Genomic DNA, 26,481 nt, shown 5'->3' on the forward strand with positions numbered 1-26,481 from the left:
GTGGTTGGTAGCCGGGGAGGAGAGAAGGATGCGTGTAAAACACGATCCTCGACGTTCTGACGTGAATAAAGGAGGCGTTGTTGCTGGTCGCGAGCGCGCACACGCCTCTAAAGTGGAAGCTATAATGGGGGTTTAAATTATGTGGTGTCTTAGAGGTGCGCTGAACGAGCTCGTTGTACACGTGTCGTATTGTTGAAGTGAACAGCTTTATCGCTTCGAGGGCTAGCCTCTCTTGCTGAGATTGCATTAAATTTTACCAAATTCTATTCTGTAGAATTTCATTAAAAATTAGAAGAATAGTATAATCAAGATTTTGTTATCCTTTCAAGGGAATTATCGTTTTGTCAAATTTACTTTCTTTCTTTCGTTTTATGAAGTAATTAAATAAGTTTTAAGATACGATAACGTAATTATAAAAAATAATTACGAAAAATCCAATACAATATTTTTCACACCTGATTCCGGAGAATAATTGTAAAAAATGATTTCGATCGTTACACGTGTTTTTCTCTTCCAGAAAAATCCTCTTTTAAACAACCTACCTTAAAGAATAACCCGAAAAATCTTCGAGTGAAGCTCACCAAAATATTCCAAGCGCGTAGACCTGAAAAAAAGTCAGTTAGAAATTTAAAGAACAAGCAAAACACAAAGCCGTAAAGTTGGAAACAACGGAACAAACAACGTCCAAACTCGATAATCCGAAAGATCCATTTCACTCAAAAGTCACGTACACGAACGAATAACCTGTTCATCTCGAAAAACGCGGCAATGGCTCGACTACCCTACATCTTCCCGTTGCATCCTCGTTGGGACCGGATACTCCATCACGCGAGAAGCGGCGAAGCGTTCCGTGAATCATCGAGAGAAGCCCAGGAACCAGTCACCGGCGCTCGAGCACGTCGGATGGAAAAACGAAGGAAAGGAAGAAAGGAGCCGGAACGGAAGGGTTCGAGGTCATTGAACAGCTCGCTTGGCGAAGTTCCTCGCTGGCTGGGCTTCAAGTCGGAGAAGGAGCCACGCCGTGAGAAAGAGGAAGACCGACAAGGAGGGAGGAGCGTGGCTCCTGAGGGTTATGTTTGGGTGCTGTCGCGGCACATCCCGTTTTATCACGCCTCGGGTTTACGTTGCCCTAGGTCACGATGTCAAGAGAACGGAAGGATTTTCCCCCTGAGAGCTCAACGCCACGGTCGAGACTCGCTCTCACACAGAACTAGACAGAGAAAGAGAGACCAGATAGAAGGAGAAAGATAACGATAGGAATGGGAGAGAGTGGTAGAAGAGGAAAGGAGGAAAACACGAAGGAGAAGCCAGGGGAAGGTGGCTCGCTGAGGGATCGCTGACTCGGTTGGCGAGACGCCCGACTCTTCGATGCTATCAACCTCGACCACAAACACCGATTCACGGCCACTTTGGGGGTTCCCCGGAGTTTCTCGGCCCACCAACACCTTTCACGCTCTCCTGGACCACTCCACGCGACCCACTTTTTCAACCATCCACCCCGACGACTATGGATTTCCTGGCATCACGCGGACCTAGGATATTCTACGTGCTTCCCCGGCTTTCTACGATCCTTTCTCCGGTTCGTTTTCACGGGCAGCATTGGGTCGGAGGGAAAGTGATGTCGGTTTTTGATACTGCTGACACAACTAGCTTCAAATGGCTCGTACGTCGTATACGTTTATGATAATACTGTTTTATGAGGACGGTGTTCTGTACGTGTAAGATGTTAGTAAAATGTCAGTCATAACTTCGCCCCGAAAAGTATACGTGATATAACGATAGCGTTTCTTGTTTCCTGATAATTTCAAATTTAAGAAAGATCGTTAGGATTTACAGATTACAACGAATTTGTACAATGTACACGCACATGTATACGTGTAATAAGCTATTCAAGAGGATTGAGGAAGTTAGTAAATGGGTGAATAGTTGCGGTATTTAAACAAAAATTACCGTGCTCTTATATTGTTTCAATAAAGGGGATGGAATTTTGGAAATTTGGAGGTAATGTACGGGCGATTATAGGATTGATAGATCAAAATTGGAAGAATTGGTGATTTCGGAACAAGCAGGATGATATTTTTTTTTTTTTTTTTAGACGGCTATTAATTATCGTTTCATCGACGGCACTGAATAAACCACGTACAACTTGTTGCTTCGTCGAAAATGGATTTTATCAGGGTTTCAATTAACAACAATTATTTGATTCAGCGTTGAACTATCATCTCTTCATCACGAGCTCTAAAATCATTTAAAAATGACGAAGAGTAGAGAAATTACAAATATTACTTCTTATAACGACATATTAAAATATCTTAACGATTACATCTTTCATCTTTATAAATCTTTGTCTACTATATCTCTGGACGTAACTGATTCTTTCCACTTTTAGATATTTTATATTAAAATATACTCTTTCTCTACCAATAAAACAACCAACAAAAACGTACGCACGTATCGCGTTCTTTTTCCCGCGATCTTCAAATGGTAAATAGAACGTTTTAATTACGTGGTTGCAATCTTGACACGATTCGATCTGACAATCGGTATCACGAGAAACGTGCTCAATTTCCACGGCCGAATATCCCGAGGAAATTTCACTTCCTTGGTCATAGGCAATGGGATTACCGTCGTAACTCAGTTAATTGAACTGTGCCGCGTAACGAGGGTAATAACCCGCAAAACGGTTCGTAGCGGGCGTTCAACGCCAGATAAACACGAAATGCACACGAGGCGACACTGTGGCACGCGATACAACTTTTATTTCAATCGTCCATTTGATTTTCACCCGTGTTCCGGAATTTCCATCGAATTTTTAAGTGTCGACCGCGAGACACAATTATCCGGGACATTTTTCTGGCCGTCTAGATAATTTTACCTCTCACGGTCCTTCGATAATACCGATGGAACTTTCCACGAGAACGTCGACAAATGTCGGATAATTTACGAGGCATTTCAAAATCGTAACAGACTTAAATCTAATGGAAATAGAAATACAGATAATAGACTATAAAATGTTTTTTAATATTTACATTTATAATTTGTAATTATTAGACTGTGAGCCTCTATGATATCTTTATGAGTATCTGTTATTAAACAAGTAGGTAGAATTTAGAGATTTGGATGATTATACGGAAAAGAGCGCGCCTTACCGATTTCGATGACCTTGAAATAAATTGTCCAGAACAATATTCTAAATAATTTTTTCCCATATGTGTAACCGCCGCATAATCTTCGTTTTCGATATATTCGTAAAAAGCTTCGATCAAATCTAGTTTCCGTTACAGTTGATTCTGCCATATAGATGATAGTATCTTTATGCAGTACAACCTAAACTTAAATCATCGACGTTAATCTACTGTAATATAAATAAAGAAAGACAAATGAATGGGTTATAGGTTGAGTTAGGGTTAGATGTTAAATTAATATCCGACCGCCGTGCCACGAGATTGTTAGTAACGCAAGCATGACTTAAGTTTCATTTCGTACGATTTTATAAGAGTGTCGTAAATTCGATTGTTACTATTTATTATTTATACATAGTATAATAAGAAACATAAATTAACAAAACCTTGTGTATAACTGAAAAAACTAAGACTGCGCGTGGTATCATTATCAGGTTACGTGTAGGGGACACGTATACGTGTATCTGCTGAGTCTAATTATTAGTACGTACGTGACGAGTAGATAAATAGGACACAGTGCAACATTTCATGCATCGATAAATTCATTGAAAATTATTTCACGCCAGTATTTCCATTTGCATCAACCGGTCGGATATTACTTTAGCCTAATTCACTTTTCTTCTTTATTCATGCAATATTTAAAAATGCTAATCTCTCTCGTCAATCGAATTAAATTGAAGTTGGACTATTTAAAAATTCGCCTGACTATTCCAGAATGAAGTGCAATCGTAAGGTAAATTGTACTAAAGTTTCTCTCGGAAACTAAGGCCGAGTAGCGGTAACATGTGTAGGAAAAAAGTTGTTCAAAATGTTGATTTTGATAACATATTTCAAGGTCATTGAAATCAGTGAAATGTACCTATACATTTTTGCGTACTGGAATTTTCCACAAGCGTATAAAGGTTCGTGGTCTGGTAATTGAAATAAATAAAAATTCTAAATCCGTTAAATTGTAAATTATAAATAAATAGTTTAGAATGTAGAATTTAACGTTTGGGATCTGAAAAATTGGAATATAAGGAGAATTTAGAATTCATGAACATATTAATTAAACTTTTCAATTAAAAAGGATGAAAACACCGGTAACTAAAAATTCCTTCTGGATTATTCCCCAAGTTTTCTTTCTCAAATATTCGACAGAAATTTAGATCCTTGAATTCGAAATTGGATAATTTTGTAGGAAATTATTCCCGTAATTACAGTGGAAGGAAGTTACGGTAAAACTTTCTTTTGAAGTGTCTACTTTCGGATACTCTTAAAATCCTTTAATATCCTTTAAAATATGCACATAAATTTATACCTTTTTTCCATTTTAATTAGCGAAACCCTTTGTACACCTACGCGTACACCCAAATACGATACAATCGCATTAATTAAAATCTCAAAATTCCTGCGAAACAATCAATACCTTCCAACATAATACACCTACCAGTGTATATACGTTTGTCAACATTTCCTTTCTCCTTCTCGGACGTACACCCACGCCTCCAGCTACGCGTAAGTATAATATTCTGAAACAGCCTATACATAGCGATAAAGAACGGAAAAGAGAAATTCTCCAGCTGTGCGAGTGGTCACGTTGAATATTTCATTCGCTCGGTGATAACCGGCCAGGAAATGTTGAACAAGAAAAACCGAATGAGCACGACAGAAGAAGGACAAAAAAAAAGCAGATGAAATAGTAAAAGGAAAAAGAAAGGAGAATAAAAGAATCGTGGACTGGGAAAGAAATTCCCGAACTCCGCGAGGAGACATCTTTTATTTAAACGAGCGTGTTCGGGGCCGGCGGGGCGTACTTTGAAAAAATCGATCGACGAGAAACGAGAGACGCTTGGGTACGCGGGAGAAAGTGAAATAGAATGACAAAGCTCGTCGGTGGTGTACGGACGAGCAAGCTGATCGTTCGTGCTCGTTGCTTTCGTTTTGTACGAAGTTTTATAGTCCGGTTGCGAGTTTGCCAGTTGTTGCCCTCCTCACCGTCCCTCCTTTTTAGCTCTTTCTCCATCTTTTTTCCACAATCTATTTGCGGTACTGTCCATCTTCCTCTATCATTCCTTCGTCGTCCTCCGTTCTTCTTTCTCGAGTTTCTCGTTCCCATCCAATGAGCTTTTCCCGTCCTCGTCCATCCGTTTCTTCGCGGGGAGGCCATCTCGCTCGCGAACCACACGCAGATACATGCGGATCGAAGCTGAAGGCCCTCTTTCCCTCTCCTAACAAGCAGAAAACGGTAGTGATGGCCGCAACACGGAACTCGAGCAAGGTTGAGGACTGAGTAAATTTTGAGCCGAGTCCGAAGGAATTCGAAACAACTTCTCTTCTCTTCGTTTCCCTTTCTAATTGTATATTTTCTTATAGTAATATATTATCTATATGTGCATAAACATTCTATTTATATCAAAAACATTTTCATGTATATTATAAATATCAACGAATCGAGCAATTAAATTGTTCGAGGTACGTTAAGTATAAAGAAAGATTTGAGAAAATGATGTAAGGCCGAGAAGCTGTCCTAAGCCGATAAGTGAGATCTATATATAATAAATGATAAATAATTAATAAAAGATTTAAAACTTTGGTCAAGATTGCAGGAAGGAATTTTTAATTCTTCATAAAGAAACAGAATATTTCATTCTTAAATTTCTTCTGAATTCCTACTTCTATTAGAAGAAATTTCAGATGTTTGACTTAACCGAATGGTTACATAAGGTAGCAAAAGTGTTGAGAAGTGTTTCAGATTTTTTTTAAATTTTTTGGAAGCTTGGTATAATAAAAGAATTAGATTTGGGTATAAGCAAGCTAGTTCGTCCATGGAGATCGAAATTCGATGTATTATTTATTTGGAATTAATATAGGTAGATTGAAACAAAATGTTTATTATTTGAAATTCTAAATGCTGTCGCAACAAAGAATTTTTGGAATTTTGTGAATTTAAATGAGACGAGTCAAGGAGAGATTTGATTAGTTGAAGAATTGAATATTAATATAACATTGAAAAATGGAAAATCAATTTTAGAAGGGAATGAAGTATAGAATGATGTTACTATATTTCGACATCGTTGTACATCATGCTATAGAGATCGGAGATGTCGCAACATTTTAAGACTTTCTACCATTCTGAGAGCGGTTATATGATAATAATTGTGTTTTCCTTACTTCACAAGTTTTCAAACGATTCAAGGCTACAGAGACAGTAGCATAAAGTGTCTGTTGGAAATTTCGGAAGACAAAATCAAATAGCGTTGTATGTCCTACATTTCTTCTCTGTTATCTTTATAGTCGTGCACTCATACGGTTGCAAAGTATAATTTTACTCCTTCATATATTCTATATATCTTACGTCTATAACAGGGTAACCTAAATTCCCTATCAGACTTCAAAATGGTACTCTTCCCAACAATTCTTCCCGTTTTATCCTACAGCTTCAAAACCTTCTTCGATAACATGATAGGCTTCTTATGCTTCTAGTAGAAATTTCAAAAGACAAAACTAACATCTTGAAAGATAAATTAGACAATTCATTTCTCTTGCTATACGCACGCGTTTAGCTTATGTTTAATTCAGGTATAGTTCCAAAAGATACGGTGACGTAACAGTCACGTACATGTAAATATTCCATTTTCCTCTCTCTCTATCTTAAAACGCTATTACACACTAGCTTCTTCCATTTAATGAATCTTTCTCATTTAATATCATCTGTCCCGCGTAATTAATGAACACAATTAAAAATGAAAAGATAATTGCTCTCTCTAGTCTCGATAGTTTATATACAACGATCCAGTTGAAAAGTGCAATTACTATGTTTAGTATGTGCCAATAGCACAAATCAGATCAGAATGAAACTCTGTCCCGCAACTCGTCCGATCTTACAACACATCATAATTTCAAAACCTTCACTGAAAATACCCTCTCGATGCTGCAAACTTCTTCAAGCCATCGCTGGTCGGGACTCGAACGAAAATAAACGAAAGTATGTACATCGCGCAGGTATAGTTCTTCATACGTGGCGATTCCATTGTATTGTCTCGCGGATCCACTACACGAAAGTTCCATGTGTCTCAAGGAAGAAGACCATCGTCGACCGATTATCATCGCCGCCAAGTCCTGGCATTTTCTCGGCCCGGTTTCGCAACATCGACCAATTCCCCGTGAGATTCTCCGCGTTCCACGATGGTTCATTCGTTTCCACGTTGACCTCTGTTTCACCCCCGCGTCTGCATCGAACAGTCACGGGAACACGTCGAAACTACGTAAAAGGGGTTGCATTCGTCAAATCGAGTCACGCGACTCTCTCTTTGTTCACGAGATTGATAGCTCTACGAGGCAGCGGGAGGTCGAGAAGCAAGTTTTGACCATGAGAACGCGCGAAGGCATGCAGGAAATAATGGTAGACCACGGCACGGCGGTGCCCGCGGACCACGCGAACCTACCTCCCGGGATGATTAATGGCTTTATTACCGCGCTGCTTCGAGCTCTTTATTTAATTGGGTCGCGAACGTGTGCGTATATACCGTCGTAGCTGAAGGAGTTCGTAGAATCGTTGTAGAAGCGTGTGCTCATTATGCTGCTCGTTGGACGCTGGAAGAAGTTGAGAACCTCTGCGCTGTGCATAGTTAAGGAACCATTGCTGACGAATGGCTATTCCCCCACTCTGTACACGACAGTGGCTATCAGTTCGTTCGAGCTTCGAATCGTCGAACGTTTCCGAGTGTAGTCTCGTTCAAATTAGTCATTGCTTTAATTTAACATGGAATCACCTTTTTTTGGTGCGAACTTGTTGATCCGATTTGAAATATTCTATAGTTCGCATGCTTGCCTTCATTAGTTAAGTTATTTGACTTCAGGTTGATGGTATTCGAACAACTCGAAAACACTCGATCAGTGTGAAATTGTTGCTTAGTCGACTTGAAATATTTCTCCGAGCTTCTATGCTCATCCTTGTTATTCGAGCCCATTGTATACAAATAACTTGATACTAGTTTATTAAAGATTCGTTTGGATTAATCAAGTTACTTGATTCACGCTGATTGTATTCACTTAACATGGTTTCAAGTTTATGTTCACACATAGGTACATTGGTCAAATAACTTCACTTACAAATTGTCTAAATCCAAGACAATCTATCTCCGAGTGAATGTCTAAAATGGCGAGTATTTAAAGTAGACTTCGCTTGAGGAACCAGTATCGAGGCTAGAAATAACATTACATTACCAATATACCAACTGTCGATTCTTCCGCATCAAGAAATAGTCCAAAGAACCTCGATCAAAGTTTGAAAGGATATTTCAAGACAAAAATCACATTAACTCTGAACTTTCTACTCTTTGTTGAGTAGAACAAGTACAGCTACTTTTTCATGCTACTTTTTTTTTTTTAGTTGAAAAATTTACAACGTACGAAAAAAACTTGATGTGTATTAGAAAACCATTAAGAGCTTCGATTCAAGGTGAAACTAAAGTTAGGTCCCATGTTGATGTTACAGTCACCCGGAGTGATGCCATTCTACGGTGATACTGGCGCCGGTTTTCGGCCAGCAGCCGGCTTTGGGAATACTGTTTGGCACCAGGGAGTCGCTCCCGTGGGAGCAGTTGCGGTTGAAACGTCAGCAGCACCATGGCCACCTCAGCAGTTCATTCAACAAATTCCTGCTCCGAATCAGCTCGAAGAGCTGAGGTATCATACCCAATACACCGCCGCAGCGCCATACCATCCACAACCAGGTAATTGAAGAGGGAATCGATTTTGAAGAATTTACGAATTTGTCCGATACGTGTCTCTTCTTTTTTTTTATTTTACCTTCTCAAGTTTTATCGAGTAGAAAATATTTATTCTCGTTAGAAATTTCACAATCCTTTTCTTGACTTATCGATCGTGAGATATTTATATTCTTCGACTATTATAAAATAACGTCATAGCATATGCTATAAAATATTTACTGCCTTGATGCTAATTTTAAAATTTCAATAGATATAAAGCAACATTAATTTTGATAAAAAAAAAAGCTAGAATGAGTCTTTCAGCCACTAATATGCAATTTCATTGATCAGTTTGTTACAAGGAAATGGTACAAACAACGTTAGATTTTAAGATTAAAAAAAAGATTTTAAGATATTAAAAAAAATAATGTTGTAACATCATCGTCTTTCTCTATTTTTCGATTTATAACGCTGATGAGTATAGTTTCTGAACAGCTCAAATATGATAAAATTCGTATTCACAGTTTCGATCACTTGAATTCAACGATTCAGAATTCCTCGCGAATGAGAACGATCGTGGAATGCAAAGTGTGCAACTATGCAGGTCTTTGTCCCGCCGATATGCCGTCAGTTTCCGTGGAATCGGCACGTGAATTTTCTGATTACAGTCGCATATCAGCAGCAGACTTTCATTACTACGGATCAGTCGGCATTTCAACGTGCCGGGGCGACAGGACAATACACAATCACGGGACAACCCTCACCCTTGCCACCAGTCGCCCCACAAACTGTACCATCGACAGCTCAGAGGCCACTAAACGGTCAATTCATGGATCCCGCTGCTACTGCAACCCAATCAGTTGGTTATGAAAGGCAGGATTACGTCAATGGTTACCAACAACAGGTACAATTAGAAATGAATCGCTTTTAATTAAAAGTCAGCTCATTCGAATATCTTCTCGAACACGAACGAAGATAAAATATTGAATTTTAGAAAAATCTAAGAGTCACGAAAGATAGAAAAAAGAAAGTTTTTCTTATGTTCATAAAGATAATCTAATTAGAAATTAATTAATTGTTAAATCCTCTGGATCATTTTCAATTATGGTGTTCGGTCCTTAAAAAATTAATTGAATTTTGAAGTTTTTCTGTAATTTTCTCTCATATTTTTGAGATGGTAATATGAAAGTTCGAGGACCGTTGCACCATTATATATATCTAAAAATATCAAAGCATAAAATATTTTTTAATGCACCTAAAATTAAAGTTAATCTGTCACGAAGCATCCTCGTGAATAGCAATAATATACAGTCAATTCCCGAACGTTTTTGAGTTATAGATGGAATGATGCGTTTTTCCAGGACGTGACGATGGCACCGCCGCCTTCAACCACTCCGACGAGTCGTAGCAGTTCCGTACACATGGACAACCAGCAGCAACAACAGGCCTCTCAGCAACCGCCGTCGCAACCGCAACAACAGCCAACGGATACGCAGGTGAAGGGATTCGCGACGATCGCGGCCAGCAACGTGTCGGGAAACGAGATGCCTGGGTATCCACTTCAACCGGGCCCACAGAGTTTACACAACTCTAACGGATATCCAGGCTACGTGGAAATGGGTCAACAAGTACAGAACCAATGGCAGCCGCAGCAGGTATCTCAACAACCACAACATCAGCAACAGCACATGCAACGGCAACATTCGATACCTGACGGTGGCCAACGGCATTTATGGTCCGATACCAGTACCGGTACGAAAATGAGCAACGTGAGCAACAACATGAACTGGTCGGATGGGACGTTACAGCAACAGCATCAGCAACACCAGAAACCTCCTCAACAACAGCAACCGGGTATGCAGAGCAATAGTATGAAAGGACAAGAGACACAGCAAAGTATGCAGATGCAAGGACAACAAGAATTACCCCGACCAGCGAGCCATATGAGTTGGGAGAACGGTAGCGTGAAGGAGACGCCACAAACTCCGCAGTCGTGGACAGATAATACGGACAACAGTCAGCAGCAACAAACTCAGGGAAATTGGTCGCGGCAGAGTCCGAAGCTGAGGGACGCTTCGCAGAATCCGAGATTGACACCGTCTAGTCAACAACAGCAGCCTCAGCACCAAGGCTGGCTGCAGCACTCGCCGAAGTTGTCAGACCATCAGCAGAATCCGTCTCATCAGAACGCCCGGATGACGCCCTCCAACCAACACAACTGGCAGCAGAGCAGTCCAGAGATGCAACAGAACTCGAATCAACAGAATCCAAGGCTGACGCCATCTAACCAACAGATGCCGCAACCTGGGACGCAGCAACAGCAACAACAACAGCAACAGCAGCAGCAGTGGTCGCAACAGACGAAACTGGAGAAGAGTCCTAGACTTACTCCGTCTAATCAGATGTCCTGGCCAGACACGCCAACTAGTCAACCGAATTGGTCGCCTAATAGTATAAAGAGCGACAGTAGTCAACAACCTCAACAACAATGGCCAGATTCGCAGCCTAGTCCGAGGAGAACACCTGGCCATCAACCGGGAACGTGGCAGCCTCAGCCACCCACACAAGAGAATAAAATGGAGAACCAAATGTCTTGGTCACCGAACTCGGTGGCCGAGAACCAACCTACCTGGGGCCAACAAACGACCAAACAAGACATGCAGAATTCCGGGGAAAGAGTACTTTGGCAGCAGCAGGACACCGGAAAACCGAATGGGTTCGTCGATACGCAAGATACTCAGGAGAGTAATGTATTTGCTCAATCAAATCGCGTGAATTTGAACAGTCGACTGAAATCGATGATTCTAAATAAACAACAACAGCAACAGCAGCAACAACAACTACAGCATCAACAGCTTCAACAGCAGCAATCGCAGCAACAGTCTCAGCATCAAATGAGCCATCAGGAGCAACAACATCACAATATGCATCATCAAATGCAATCTCAACATGTGAACAGTAACAACGGAGCTAACGGCGAATACCATACAGAAGACAGGATACGAGACACGCATGACAATACGGAGAAATTGCAAGAGAAGCAGGCGGACCAGTATTTAAGTCAGTCGAATATCATCTCGATGGCGCAATCCAACGAATCCTTGACCGGTAATTTTTTATTGCATAGCCACCACCCTCGGGTCGATAGTTTGCCCGATGGTGGTGGCTTATGGGAATGGTCAGGAGGAAGTAATAACACATTAAACAACGGTACCGTTCTGCCGGAAAACGGAATGATGGTCATCGACAGCTTCATGAAGTTTGGTTCAGAGGATAAGTCCGTGCTGGACAAACCATACGAAAAACAACAACAACAGCAACAGCAATCACACTATCACCAACAATCACAACAACAACAACACGAGCAACGACAGCTATGGAAGGATGAAAGTAAGAGCCATGACAATCAAAACATCGAGGATAAATCGTTTCAGAGGAGACTATGCATAGAGCAGCCAACCAACGATAAGACTTTCGAATCTTGCGAAAACAGCAACGCAGACAGCGAGAAGAACGATGGGACCGAGAACGATGTTGGTTTTTCAGAAACTCCATTAGTCGCATTAGTGAACAAGAACGACACATCAAATTATCCAGAAAGCAGCGAAAAGATCGCGTCGACGGAGCCAACCAACAGCTCTAACTGCGATTCCTCTCAGAATATCAAGCAGGAGAACATCGTCGAGTACGGTTGCTCTAGCTCCGATTGCGTTCCATCGCCGACGGTCTCGTCAAAGAGCGATGGCTGCGCGTCGAAGGAAATCAAGAGTGAACCGGACCAAAGGGCGCAGGAAGGTAACAACTACAAATTTCGTGGCGATGGCGGACCCGCTAAAGTGTCTCCGGGTGTCGGTTCGTGGTGTTGTCGACGAGGCGGCACCGAACAACCGACACCCGAACATTTGCGGGAGGGTTGTTGCCAGGGTTTGCAAACGAGGGACGAGATACTGGCCGACTCAGCGGACAAGTCCGACGTAAAGAACGAAGGCACTCAAAGTCCACGTACCGGTAGCGTGCCTTCAACGACTAAGTTGCAAGATCACTTGGACAAACTGAAGAACAATGTCAGGAGCGAAGTGCCGGACTGCAACTGCTTCCCAGCTGACAAATGTGAGTTGCTATTGCGTATTCAGCACGACACTAACATTGAGAGAACACACTAACCACGTTCACACGAAAATATAGATAAATAAATAATCAAAAAATGAACAAAATTTTCTTAAAGAAAAAAATATATATATAACTATACTACTACTACTACTGCTACTACTACTACTCTATGTACTACCACTACTAATATTACTGGCCAACAAAAAATAAACCGAGCCTTGATTCAGTGACCCAAAGAAGAATGCACGTACCTAACTTACCCCCCTTTCCCAGGGGGCATACCTACTACATACGTGGCATAAATGTTTCCGCTTCTGTTGCTTCCTTTCCGTTGAAACGTCCAGTTTCGTAAGTAAAATGAGGTTCAACCACAAGGTCCGCCAGAGCCCGGCTCGTACTACACTCATCTCGGGGCGGCTGCAAGCCTGCCTGACCTACGGAACGATCTTGAAAGAAGAACCGGCCTTAAGGGAAACGCCATTAGATTCGAAAAGGTCATCTACACCGGAAAAGAAGGGAAAACCACTCAGGGATGTCCGATGGCTAAATGGGTAAGCATATTACTGTATTCTGTATATTCCCCATACTTGTACCGAATGTTTACGTATTTATAAAAAATTTAAATAATTTAAATTTTTTGTAATAATTCGAAATAAGCAAATTTTGTATAATATATTGAATAATATTTTGAAATTAATAAAACAGATATTTACATCTCCATTTGTCTAATAACATTCATAAAAATATGAATTTGCATAGAGATTCGCAGTCCACTAATATTTTAGATCGAAGTCAAAGCGAATCCACTCGTCTCTTTTTAAATTGAATTTTATCCAACCTATTCCAGTCGATAGCTTTGAATCGCCCACTAAGATTACTCTGTACTGCTTTGGTGATGGGATTGTAATATCAGTGATTCGCTAGATACTTCGACGATCTGGTCTGGAGGAGAAGATCCTGACCATAGTGAAACATCGACAAGGGCACAAGTGCCCAACAGCTTGGATCGTCGTGGCCATGGTTGCTTGGGAAGGCGTACCCACTCACGAAGCCGATCGAATCTATTCCCTGTTAAGTCATAAGCTGAATCGATTCGGTCTTCCTACTACTAGACGATGTGGAACGAACGAACCGAGAACCTGTGCTTGCCAAGGTCTCGATCCTGATACTTGCGGTGCAAGCTTTTCCTTTGGATGTTCCTGGTCAATGTATTATAATGGTTGCAAATACGCCAGAAGTAAAACCGTCCGTAAATTTCGATTGTCAGTACGATCAGAGGTGAGGAATATATCATAACAATCTAAATTATAATTAATTGTTAATAATTTAAATTATCATATTTTTGTCATAACAATATTCGTTATCTGTGTTGAATTTAACAAGAATACCATCGAAAGTCTTAACTATTTGCTATAAATGTCTATTTACCATGTAGATTTCATTATTAATGTAGAAATGTTGTATCAAAAATTCTAAGTTCAAGACCTACCTAGTTATAATATATGGTACTAAGGGTTAATCGTCATTCTTGTCTTCCTTATTGTATACAAATATAACGTTTCGTTCTTTTTATCTTTATTATAGGAGCAAGAAGTCGAAGAAAGAATGCACGTCCTAGCAACACTTTTATCGCCTCTGTATCTCAGCCTTGCACCGGAAGCATTCAACAATCAGACACAATTCGAACGGGAAGCGAGCGAGTGCCGTTTGGGATTTAAACCTGGCCGACCCTTTTCCGGTGTTACGGCCTGTATCGACTTCTGCGCGCATTCTCATCGTGATCTTCACAACATGAACAACGGATGTACAGTGGTAAGTGACTTAAAGAGACACTTAATTTTTTCCAATGCTTAATAATTCTGAAAAGGTAAAGATTTAGATGAAATAACTATGCTGTAATTTTTCATCTTAAAGGTGGTCACTATGACAAAACACCGATCTCTATCGAAACCTGAAGAGGAACAGTTGCACGTACTTCCCCTTTACATCATGGATACTACGGATGAGAATGGGTCGAAAGAGGGACAGGATGAGAAGGTTCGCGCTGGAGCTGTAGAAGTTTTGACAAAGTAAATAATTTTGTTATTTATATGACAAACAATCACTCGCACAGAATTCTTCTAGTAATGAATTTTACAAATATGTATCATCTAATTCATAGATATCCTTGCGAAGTGAGAGTTCGATCGGTTCCACTCCAACCCTGCAGAAGACACGGCAAGAAAAGGAAAGAAGACGAGCCAGATACCATTAGCAATAAGAAAGATAGTTCCAAAAGCACTGCTGAAAAAATGGCGGACCCAGGACGCGTACCAGGACACCAAGAAATACCTAGACCGCAAATGAGGGACTCCCAACTATCCCTGGAAATGGCTTCTATGTTCGAAGGAATGGATGCTCAATTACAAAGCTCTCAGGTGTCCTCCACTGTTTTAGACAGTCCAGTGTCCATGTACCAAGGATGGAGTTACCAGAATGAACAACAGTGGGGTAGAAACGGTTGGCTCGATCAGCGAAAAAATAATTGGTTAAACCCATGGAGAGAATACTCGTTCAGTGGTCTGGACAGAGACGCAAAAGTTGACCCAGACAGTACAAGTCTAGACGATATCAGGCCTAGGAGCACCGTTTCTCAGGATGAACATCGACCAGGTTCGCGAAATTTGCCTAATTCCACCATGGACTCGCCGAGGAACTGTTATCCACACTCACCGAGAGCTCATCCTATTTCACCAAGGAGCTCTCATACAGGAACACCAGGGGATATCGGTTACTCCATGTCTCCTAGAGGATGTCCAACTACACATCAAGACCAGAAAATCGCTTCGCCAAGAAGCTCCGGGTATCCGGACACGGGCTATGGCCACCCACCCCCCAATTCCAGAAGTTATCCGAATATGTACGACACCAGGCAGGGTAGTACATCCCCGAAGACAAGCTGTACAAATTTTCCGGTCCATTTGGATCAGAGGAACGCACTCAACCGAACGAATCATCATCATCAATCGCACAACGTAAATAACGTTCGAAACGTTGGCCAGAGCTGCGATCAGTCGAAATTGCCGTACTCCAGACCTGCGCAAGATTCTAGTCAGCAAAAGTACCCTACCACGCAGAACTACTTAGAGGCTCAAAAATCGCAGATCGAACAGCCTTTCGTGAACAGGATACCAGGCCATTATCACCCCCCTCATACCGCGCAGTCCGGAAGAAATCTTCCATATCAGGGCCAGCATGATTCGAACGCGGACATGTTCACTGGCCTGTCGGTGTCTTCTTGCATGGGTAACACTAGTCACAAGCCATTCAGCGCCACGAATGCGGATCTATTGCTACACAGCTCGACGCATCTTCCGCCCAACAATCCACCAAACGGCACTCAGAGCTTAGGATCATTTGATCAGAGAAAATATCGGATGTATAAGGTTCCTGAACAAAAGACACCCGGAATTAGTCAAATGTCACCGGCGCCCTCCGACCAAGTGGGAAGCTGGAACATGCTAGGTACTTGGTACCCCGACCAAAACAAACCTTTCGATCAACAACAGATTTATAACGATCAAATAGGTCCTGATAGGAATCACCAGCAACCTACAGACCACCAGAAAACATTTAATTGGAACGATAGAGTACCGCATCCGGACCAGTCGAAACCACCTTGCTGGGAAACACCCTCGGATCCTTCTCCGTTCAGGGTGCCAAAGGGCAGACCACCGTCGAGGACAGCGTCAAACCAGAATCCAAACACAGACAATACATATCAAAATTCTTCCAATAGAACGTTCCTTAAGCCTCAGGAGCCGACGCGGAACGGTGTCTACGCGGACAGTCCAAGCAACAACGCGGTGCAAAGCAGCATGACGACACATCAAGGTAACCAACGAAGAACAGAGTGGCCGGAAGATAAGACGAAGGAGGGTTTCCACGATTCCAGGCAGAACATCGCGAATCCAAACTCGAATTGTTTTCCATGGGCCGAAGAGATGAAACAGGTGCAAGACTTCCACGGGATGCCGGGCTTGGGACATCCTCACGCTTCCTTCCCACAATACGGACTGTATCCAACATACCCTGTCTTCGACAAACCATATTCTAATTCTTGGGAAGGCTACAACTATCACCAACCGTATCCACACCATCAGACGCCGGAGTATCCACCTCAATTCTATCAGCAACCAAAGAGAGAAGCCTGCTTTCCTTCGCCTCAATATCCCTATCAAGGAGTGCCCCCGTATCAAGGTCTGAATCCGGGTTGGGCGAGATGGGACACTCCTCGCTGGGATATTTACGGACCACCACCCTACTTTCCGGTGTTACCAGAGCCTCCTCCAAAAGCAGAACCACTAGGAGAGATAGCCGACTATTCCGACAACGAAGAGTGCTTCAAGGACTCGCAGATGGGTGGAGTCGCCATTGCATTGAACCACGGTAGCGTGTTGTTCGAGTGCGCCAAGCACGAGATGCATGCCACCACGGCTCTCAAAAAGCCTAATCGTCTGAATCCAACCAGAATCAGCCTGGTCTTTTACCAACATCGTAATCTTAACCGACCAAGACACGGATGGGACGAATGGGAAGAAAAGATGCGACTCAGGAAACTAGGTGTTGCGAGTACCACCACCACCACTACTACTACATCATCGTCCACTTCGCAATCACTGTCTACTCCATCAACTCCAACCAGTCCAGCCAGTGCAATCAACACCGAAAAATCCACTCCGCTACCTTACATACCCAGTGTTCCTAGTTCTCAGTTCATGATGAGATCGCCTACGTATACCACCATGACCTGGACCACCCTTTTCCCAATGCATCCGTGCATGATAACTGGCCCATATCAGGAGGGAGGGGCCATTGGATGAGTAAACGTCGGAGGGCGCGATTCCAGCCATCGATGAGCAAGAACCGTGCCAGGAATCGATCGAGCGATCTCGTCGGACTGATCGAGTGAAAAAGTGGGTTTCAAACGACACGAATCTCACTTGACGACGCTGTTCCGTGCCGTGCAACTTCGACACGAAGAACGTGAAACGAGTCACGAGAACAACGAGAGAAACAGAGCAACAAGCAGCTAACATTGAGAGGGGATCAACGAGCAAAAAGAGCAAACTGTCATCATGAGAGGCTTTCTATCGTAATTCTATCAGGTCATCGTCCTAGATGTGTATAGTTGTTATTGACGAAAAAAGACAAAACGAAGATGAAGAAGAAACAACACGTTTGCACTGCCATTTTTCTATCTCACGTTTTTTCGGGAAATAAATAATAAACGTAACAGACAGGGGAAACAGAGGAGAAGCAAGAAAAGTTAGCAGCAGGTGACTGGTTCGCAACGCAGACGTTTCGTCGCAGGATTCAATTTTAATCGGGGCTTCCCTTTTTATATCGATCTTTTACACGAATCACGGTAAAATGTTGCGAGCAGACAAGAAAAGGAAATCAGATCAACAATGGATATCGAACACGATGAAGATGTTTGGTATCTAGAACGGCAAATTCAAGGCTGAAGGTGGAGGAGGAATACGAAGCAGCTGATCGACAGAGACGTGTCACGCGCTTAGAGAAACACTTGATCGCAATCGAGGCTAATTTTCACGGTAACTGGATTAACGGCACAAAAGGGCGATCGGCCATGTTCTTTCGAAGAACCATTGTTCTTTTCGAGAAATGACTTCGAATATGTTATACGACCTAGAGTAGAATAAATGGAAAGTAAAAATATGGGAAAAAGGACAAAAGAAGAAAAAACGATGTAGAAAAGTAAGATAATGAAAGGAAGACGAAGAACGAATGAAACGTATCCAATTATATATCTTTGATTCTTTTTTTATTTTTTCTTTTTTTTTTTGTTATTTTTAGGAAAAGGTCTCGTATTTTGGTAGAGTCGTAATCGTATTTAGCTAGTCCATGCCTAGACGCGATAGATAATTGTTTTCTTCGCAACATTTTAACACACGGCACACGGAGTTGCAAACATGTACGCTGGTAGCACGTGCGCGCTTGCTATGATCCATTTTTCTACAAAGCTGGATCAATTTTGTAACTATGAGAGTCGATCTGCCGTTTATTTTTCCGCACGTTCTCCTTTTTGTAACACGTGTACCCCATTGTTGTTGTTGTTGTTGTTGTTGCATCATCACACACATACATGTGCATCATGCAGGACCAAAATCGTCCTTAATTCTAATTCGATTAATCGGCGCCATCGTAGTAGATTTTTATCCAATATCGTCCAGCCCATAAATCATCTAAAACGCCCACAAATCATAACTCCAAAAAATCGAACGACGATATGCATATATAGTTTCGGGTGGATCCTTTGTAAAAGTCGTCTGGATAATCTTCGATGCTCCACATGGAAAAACGGAGCTCACACATAGACACGTTACACACGTACACGCGTATAATACATATACTGACACGAAAATGATCTCAAGTTTTTAAGCTAATTAATTAAACGGTAAATATCAACGTTTAATGTATTTCTTTTCTCTTCTCTCTCTCTCTCTCTCTCTCTCTCTTTCTCTCTCTCTCCTTCTTCTCTTAAATTTCTCTCTTTCTTTTGCACACATTGTCTAAAACCTTTCTTTCTCTCGTTTTCTCTCCTTTCGTTCGTCTATTGTACATTGTGCTTGTTAATCATCGTATTTATTTCGTAATTCACTTGCACGTGCTTGCATCCGTAGCTCTATCCTATTAAATCGATCACGTAAGAAAGATTCAAGAGCAAGAACGATGTGACGAAGAGGCACACACAGGCGATTCGATGATATATATATTATACATATATATACAATAATTGCTATAATATTAATATCGAATTCTCGGGTCGGTTCAGTACAAACACACACAAATATACACATCATATACACACGAGAGAATCGTGAGATAATTTTTTAATATAGAATATCGAACTGTGAGGGGGAGAGAAATGCGTCGGTCGTCGTGGTGCCATTTCCTTCGTCAGCTACGATCTTCTCATTGTTTCTTTTTTATTCTCTCTATTTTTTTTTTTTTTTATTCATTCTCCAAGCCCTTTAGAGTCTATAATCGCGATTCCAGATCCACGATCAAATCTATGGATCTCGGGTATCCTGATTTATGTTATAGATATATATATATATAAGCCTTTCGAGAGGCGATCTTCTCGAGCGAGGAAGACACGCGCACAGAGATCCAATAGTTTCGCGGTAGATCACAGCGGCCAGCCGGTGAGGTTCGACGTTATTTAACGAGTGCCAGTGTTGGAAGATGAGCCAGAGAGCCAGAAAATGAAAAAAGAACAAAAAAAAAAGAAAGAGTAAAAACCGGGAGCATCCGTATTAATCGTACGCGTCGTTCGAACGATCCCTATGTTTTCTATACATAGACCAGCTACGTTTGGCGTAGCTACCTCGAGACATCCATCGCCACTTCCGGCTAGATCCGCTGCTTTTCCTTCGATCGTATTGTTTTTTTTTTTTTTTTTTTAACTCATTCATCGATCGTTTGTGACTCGATCGATGAATATGAAAATCAAAAAAAGAAAAGAATCGTGGTATCGAACGAAGGGAATGAGAAGACAGAGGTGGAAAGGAGAATTCAGACGATCAATATTATTGTCAATATTTAAGGTTCTTAACATTGTATTGACAATATATATTGGTCATCTAGAGGATCTTGTACGTACAATACTGTTGAAAATCTGAAATATTGACAACAATATTGATCGTCTGAACGCTCCTGAAGAGGTCTTTTTAATTGAAAAGAAATAGCTAAAATCGAGGGATATTTTGCTCGATGATAAGACCGAGGATGAATCATGATCACGTGTTAGTTTTGTTTAATTGGTTCATTGAATCGAAACAATCGATCGATCGGTTTCTTGCCTTTCGAAGTTTCGATTCACGACCACGCTAACGCGTAAGCGTATGCGTGGGGAGGAAATCGAAAAGAGAATCGAATAGAAAATGGAAAATCATGGTTGTTCGTGGAAAATCGATGGGTCTGCACGATAATCGACAGAGAGGCGCTACTATTGTAAGAGGAAGGGTGGTGAAAAGACGCGTCCATTCCTCGCCCATCGAAGTATTATAAGAATCATTAATATATTATCATTCATTATTATCATAATGTAGTAGTAATAATAATTATTAGCGACAAACAGTAATAATTAGTAATATAATCTAATTTAATCCGACTATTTATTAATTAAGTTTTGACAAAACGCGTTGGTCTATTATATTTTTATTATTATATTTTTTTGCTGTTCTATCTTCCTTTTCTCTCCTTATCTTTTCCTTTCCTCTCTTTTTCTTCGGTTTAACTTTTCTTTCGTAACATCGAACGATCGAGTTCAAGTCGAGAGTACGCACCAAGCCTTTCCACTTATTTCCCATTTTCTTTTCTTCTTTTAATTTTGTGTTCTCTCTTATATTCTCTCTCTTTTCCTCTCTGTTTTCTTTTCTTTTTTTTTTTTTTTTTTTTTGTAAAATTGTTTAGCACGAGCGTGAAACAAAATCGTCGATAACACACTCGTACCTTTTTAAAACGCTAGTCGTCCCTTCCGTTTTCTAAATTTCTTTCCTTAATCGAGTCTTCTTTTTTCTCGTTTTATATCTCGGTATCGTCCTTCGTTTTACCGTACGACGAACTTTTATTCGCTAAGAGCGTAATCGTTCCTCCATTTTTAACGCACGACTCCGCAGTCTCTGCGTTCTAAAGTAGATGATATCAAATAAATAAACGGTGAATAAAAATCGACTATTTTTCTATTAGACGAGTACCATTTTTCGATTAGGTTTTCTAATACCGAGAATCGATCTCAGCCAGTCAATTAAACATCTTACAAACAAAAAAAAAAAAAACTCACAAAACCAAAATAAAGAAATAAAAATTCACGCTGAAATCGCAAAATACATTTCTATTTTTTTAACCGTTTTGAAAGATCGTCCTATAAAGAAAGGAAACAAAAATGTAAGCTTGGTTCGTCATCCAGTTCTTTCTTCTTTGCAAGCAATCGTTTCGATCACGACACTCTTCTTGTTTCTTACGAACGATTTGCTAACGACGAATGTTTCTAGTCGATCGTGAAGCGTCTTCGGCTGTGGCTTCACCCCACGTCGGTCTTCATCGAAGACTGTTCACGTTCGATTTCGTAGAAATGATTCTCTGCTTTCGAACGCTCATGCGACGGTTAAAATGAAATTAAAACGATACAAATAAGAAGAAACGCACGGTGAAACCAGAAAAATGATTGGACGAGAAAAGAATGTTTTTATGAGATTTATTATACACTCTCGATCGTGATCTATCGATTTCATATAGATCTATTATCGACAACTATTCGTACTTTTTACAATCTGATGAATTATATATTTTAAAACAGATGAATTTTAGAGATAATGAAATGAAGAATCAAAACGAAACCAGTGATTATTATAACATTTTTTAGATTCGATTTATCATAAATGTTAATTCTGTCTCAATTTTACAAACAATGAAGAAACGATACGTTTTCTTATTTTGTTATTATATATGTCTCAGAGCGATCGTCAGCCGTGGACGGATCGTCGTTTGAAACGCTCCTGTTCCTTTCACATTCGCACACGTTTCTTTCCTCGATCGCGATCCATGGATCCGCTTAGATTGATCCGCGCGATGCACACAGACAAGGTTTTTCTCTCGTCGACTTCCGAATGATTCTCAGTTGCGTGCGTGAGTACAATGTTAAGGAATGTTTGAGAAAAGGAAACTAAATAAGAAAAGGAACAAAAGGAAAAACGAAGAGAAGAACAGGTTTCGTCGCAGGATTTTTCGAAAGGAATATTTTCGTAAAAATCATACGACGAACCGGTCGAACTTCCAGTTACGATCGATAAACAGAACAAACGAAACAGGACAGGACGAAACGGAACAGAAGTGAAAAGGGAAAATCGGCTGGTTATCGTTGCTGTTCTTTTCTTTTTTTTGTATAGGATGCGTGGAAAAAATTGTATCGTCACGATGCCAAAATAGTATTAAATATTTGCGGTAATAATTAAGACGTAAGAAGAGGAATCGCTAGCTGTTGTACTCGATGATGATTGTCGTGTGTAGCGAGAGCAGGAAGAAAATGAATGTGACGCACGCGAACGAGTTTTATTGCCAATTCTGTACCTTTTTCCTTTCGAAAAGAAGATCGGAAGTTGGATGAGAAAATCGATTCTAGCGTCGATCAGGGCATGATTCGATAACGTGGTTGTACGAACGAGGCGGAATGAGAGCAGGAAAAAAAGGAAGGATGAAAGAAAGAAAGAAAAAGGTTGAAAACTGTATTTTTTCTTCCAATACCAAAAAGATGCCATTTTGTTTTGTACGAAAAAACCTATGAAAAAACTCGTAAAAAAAAATATATAAAAGAAAGAAGGAGAAGTAAACGAAACGAAGGAGATATGGTGAGAATGTGTAGGAATTAAATATAGGAGGAAGTTTGGGGAGGAGTTGAAGCTAAGCGGGGTTGAACAAATTTTTTAAATAGTTTGTAGCGAGCGTAATATAACAGTTGTAATAACGATTGCAGAACAAATTACAAAGATGCAAAACAGATAAATATTTACGCAACAAATATACTTGATGTATATCTGTCTCGTGAGATGAATAATAATAATAATAATACTAATAATAATAATAATAATAATAATAATAATAATAATAATAATAATAAAGTAAAAAAAATAAAAAAGAACAAAAAAGTAATGAAACCACTTGTCCGCCTTATGAAGCCAGAATAATACAATAGGTGATCGATCGATAAGAATTGACAAAACAAAATAAAAAAAAGTAAAGTAAATTAAAAGTAACAGGTTAATTAACGGTAAGTGCGAAAATCGCGAAACGCTCGTCACATATTTATGTTTATCTCTTAAATATGTATATGTATATATTTAAGGAAACTTGTATGTATATACACAAGCTAGTATATACATACAGGGTGTGTTACGCTGTTAGAAACAAATAAATAAATAAAATCGAGTAGAGAATCAGAAAAAGAGAGTCAGGTCAAAAATGAGGGAATGATAAAAAGAGCGTCGCTCGCAATTTTTGCACTTAGGTACCAAAACAATATTCCCTGGATCCCCCGAAATAGGGCATACGAATATAGCGCTACGTATACACCGGTTACATATGTGTACATATATTTTTGGATAAAGAACCCAGAAGAAAAAAAAGTTTTAAATCGAAATTCGGGCCGCGACGCAAATCATGAAGTTGTTTCGATGGATCGTTTCTCGACGCGATGATCGTTTACGAACGAACAAACATTCAAAACGGAAAACGAATAGACAAAAAAAGTAAGAGTTGCAGATTTAATAGTATAAAAGAATTGAAACGAGTAAAAAAAGTACTATGATGATGATTCTTTACTGTTTCTTTTCATGATATTCCGTGAAATCGATTCGATTATTGGTATCGTAGATTACACTTCGCGATCGTTTTCGTTCAACGATCTATGACGAGAAAAATCGTCTCTCTCAATCGTGATTGCAGATAGTGCTTCGAGAATAAACGAAATGAAAATGGAATAGGTATCACGAAAAAAGATACGAGACAGAGATATAATTAAAAGATAATAAAGCATAATGGAATGGGGAGACACGAAGTGATCCATCGAAAAAACATTCCCCATGCATCCGGTCCAAAAAAGTGTATTTATGAATATTTATTTACGCGAGACTAAATGAGATGGAAAAAAGAGGAAAATGATGAATGAAAGAAAATCTAATATATTGACGATTTAATAAAATAGATGGTCATAAGTTTAAGATGTAAGTTTTATAATGAATATATATATATTATATATATATATATATATATAAATCTACATATATATATATTTACTTGTAAAGCGTTTTATTGCCTTTCGCCAAGTTCGATCGCGCCAAAAAGAGCCGAACGAGCGGAAGGGATAGCGAAGCAATGATGGTCGAAAGAAATGAGGAAAAACTCATTCTCGATTAAAAAAAAAAAAAATTTAAAAGAATAAGAAAACGTGGTAATTAAAAAATTATCGGTCAACAATGAACGTGAGCGAATGAAACGAACGTAAATATTCGTGAAGATAAAGTAATTAATTAATTAATTACGTCAGAGAGTGATCTTCGTTTTTTGTCGTACCATCGTGAACGTTGACGATGTAACTTATTATTATTACTATTATTATCATATTACTATTATTATTACATATTGTATTTTTTTTTTTCTTATTTCTGTTTCCAGTCCATGTTTTTAATTTTCAATATTACTTTTAGAACAGGCGACAACAAAAAAGAGAAATGTGACAAACGATAAAAAAAAAGGTCAAAGCATTGATCGGCGTGCATTTCTATTCCGATCGATCAACTGAAACGCGAAATACGTAGCGAAATGCGCGTGGATCAATTACGAAACAACAAAACACTCACATACAAAAGAAAAAAACGAAAGGAAAAAAACAAAATCACGGGTGTGCTTTTGAGCGATGAGAAATCAGACGTACACACGTATACACAGTACGCACACGTACAAATAAGAGGAAAAGACACACAGAGACACGGATACACACGTACAAACACATACATACACACCGTATGCTTAGAGTTTAGTAGCGATTTATAGACGATAAGCGATAGAGTAATTTAAACTGATCATTGCTATCGATGACTATTATTGACATAAGAGTACATTTAGACGAAAAATATGTTATTAAGTAAGATGTAATTGTCCTTTGTGAATATACATAAGAGAGAAATGAGAAATACAAGAAACTTTTATGATAAAAAGAAGACTTGATCATTTTTCGTATTTCGTGTAACCATTCGTCGAGAAACGAAATAAGACAGAATGAATGCAAAATGAAAAAAAGAAGGAAAAGAATTATTTTAATGTTTTCGCGCGTAGGTAAATGATCATTAACATGTACACATATTTTTGGACAGTTCTGTTGATCATTCGTGTACATGTTTATGAGATATTATAAAAGCATTGAGAAGATTCCATCCTACAGATACGTGTGAATGTAATAAATTTATAATGAATTTCTTTTAAATACGATACGTGCCGTTCATTAAATTAATATGAAAGATCATTTCAAACGATGTATAACAACGATGACAATTTAATTGAATCCGCGGTTTAAAAAAAAAAGACCAGATCTCGATCGATATTTTCCTCATCAATGTTAAATGTTCATTCGATTGATTGAGATTAATATAATCGATCAATTTGCTTCGATACATCCATGGAATCAGATACTTGTATTCGCTCACATATAACTCATCGCATGTCATTTTCTACACGATCATTTCTCTTATTTATTGTAATAAAATTGCTTTTTCCATATAGTAAAGAATATGTAGAAGTTGGAAAGAAATTCGCTACGCAGATTCGATAAACGGAAGCATTAATCATGCATATCATGGTACAATAAAAATGTTATGTATTTAACACAAGTGTTAAATGAATTGTACTCACCGAATGACCCTATTCTCTCTAGACTC

At 39.7% G+C, this 26,481-nt stretch overlaps 1 protein-coding gene across 3 annotated transcripts in view; it reads left to right on the plus strand.

The window, feature by feature from the left end:
- The window catches only part of Tet (tet methylcytosine dioxygenase-like), a 146,915-nt gene extending 120,482 nt beyond the window's left edge, over positions 1-26,433 (plus strand). For all 3 annotated transcript variants that reach the window (XM_033336140.2, XM_033336138.2, XM_033336144.2), the window contains 8 exons: positions 8,662-8,899; positions 9,544-9,779; positions 10,237-12,985; positions 13,361-13,536; positions 13,910-14,263; positions 14,570-14,797; positions 14,900-15,054; positions 15,147-26,433. In XM_033336140.2, coding sequence (XP_033192031.2) covers positions 8,662-8,899; positions 9,544-9,779; positions 10,237-12,985; positions 13,361-13,536; positions 13,910-14,263; positions 14,570-14,797; positions 14,900-15,054; positions 15,147-17,847 — 6,837 coding nt within the window. In that variant the 3' untranslated portion in view covers positions 17,848-26,433. The remainder of the gene's footprint in view (positions 1-8,661; positions 8,900-9,543; positions 9,780-10,236; positions 12,986-13,360; positions 13,537-13,909; positions 14,264-14,569; positions 14,798-14,899; positions 15,055-15,146) is intronic.
- Positions 26,434-26,481: the final 48 nt, after the last annotated feature.

Source organism: Bombus vancouverensis, chromosome 10, assembly GCF_051014615.1.
Source record: "Bombus vancouverensis nearcticus chromosome 10, iyBomVanc1_principal, whole genome shotgun sequence".
NCBI classification, from domain to species: domain Eukaryota; kingdom Metazoa; phylum Arthropoda; class Insecta; order Hymenoptera; family Apidae; genus Bombus; species Bombus vancouverensis.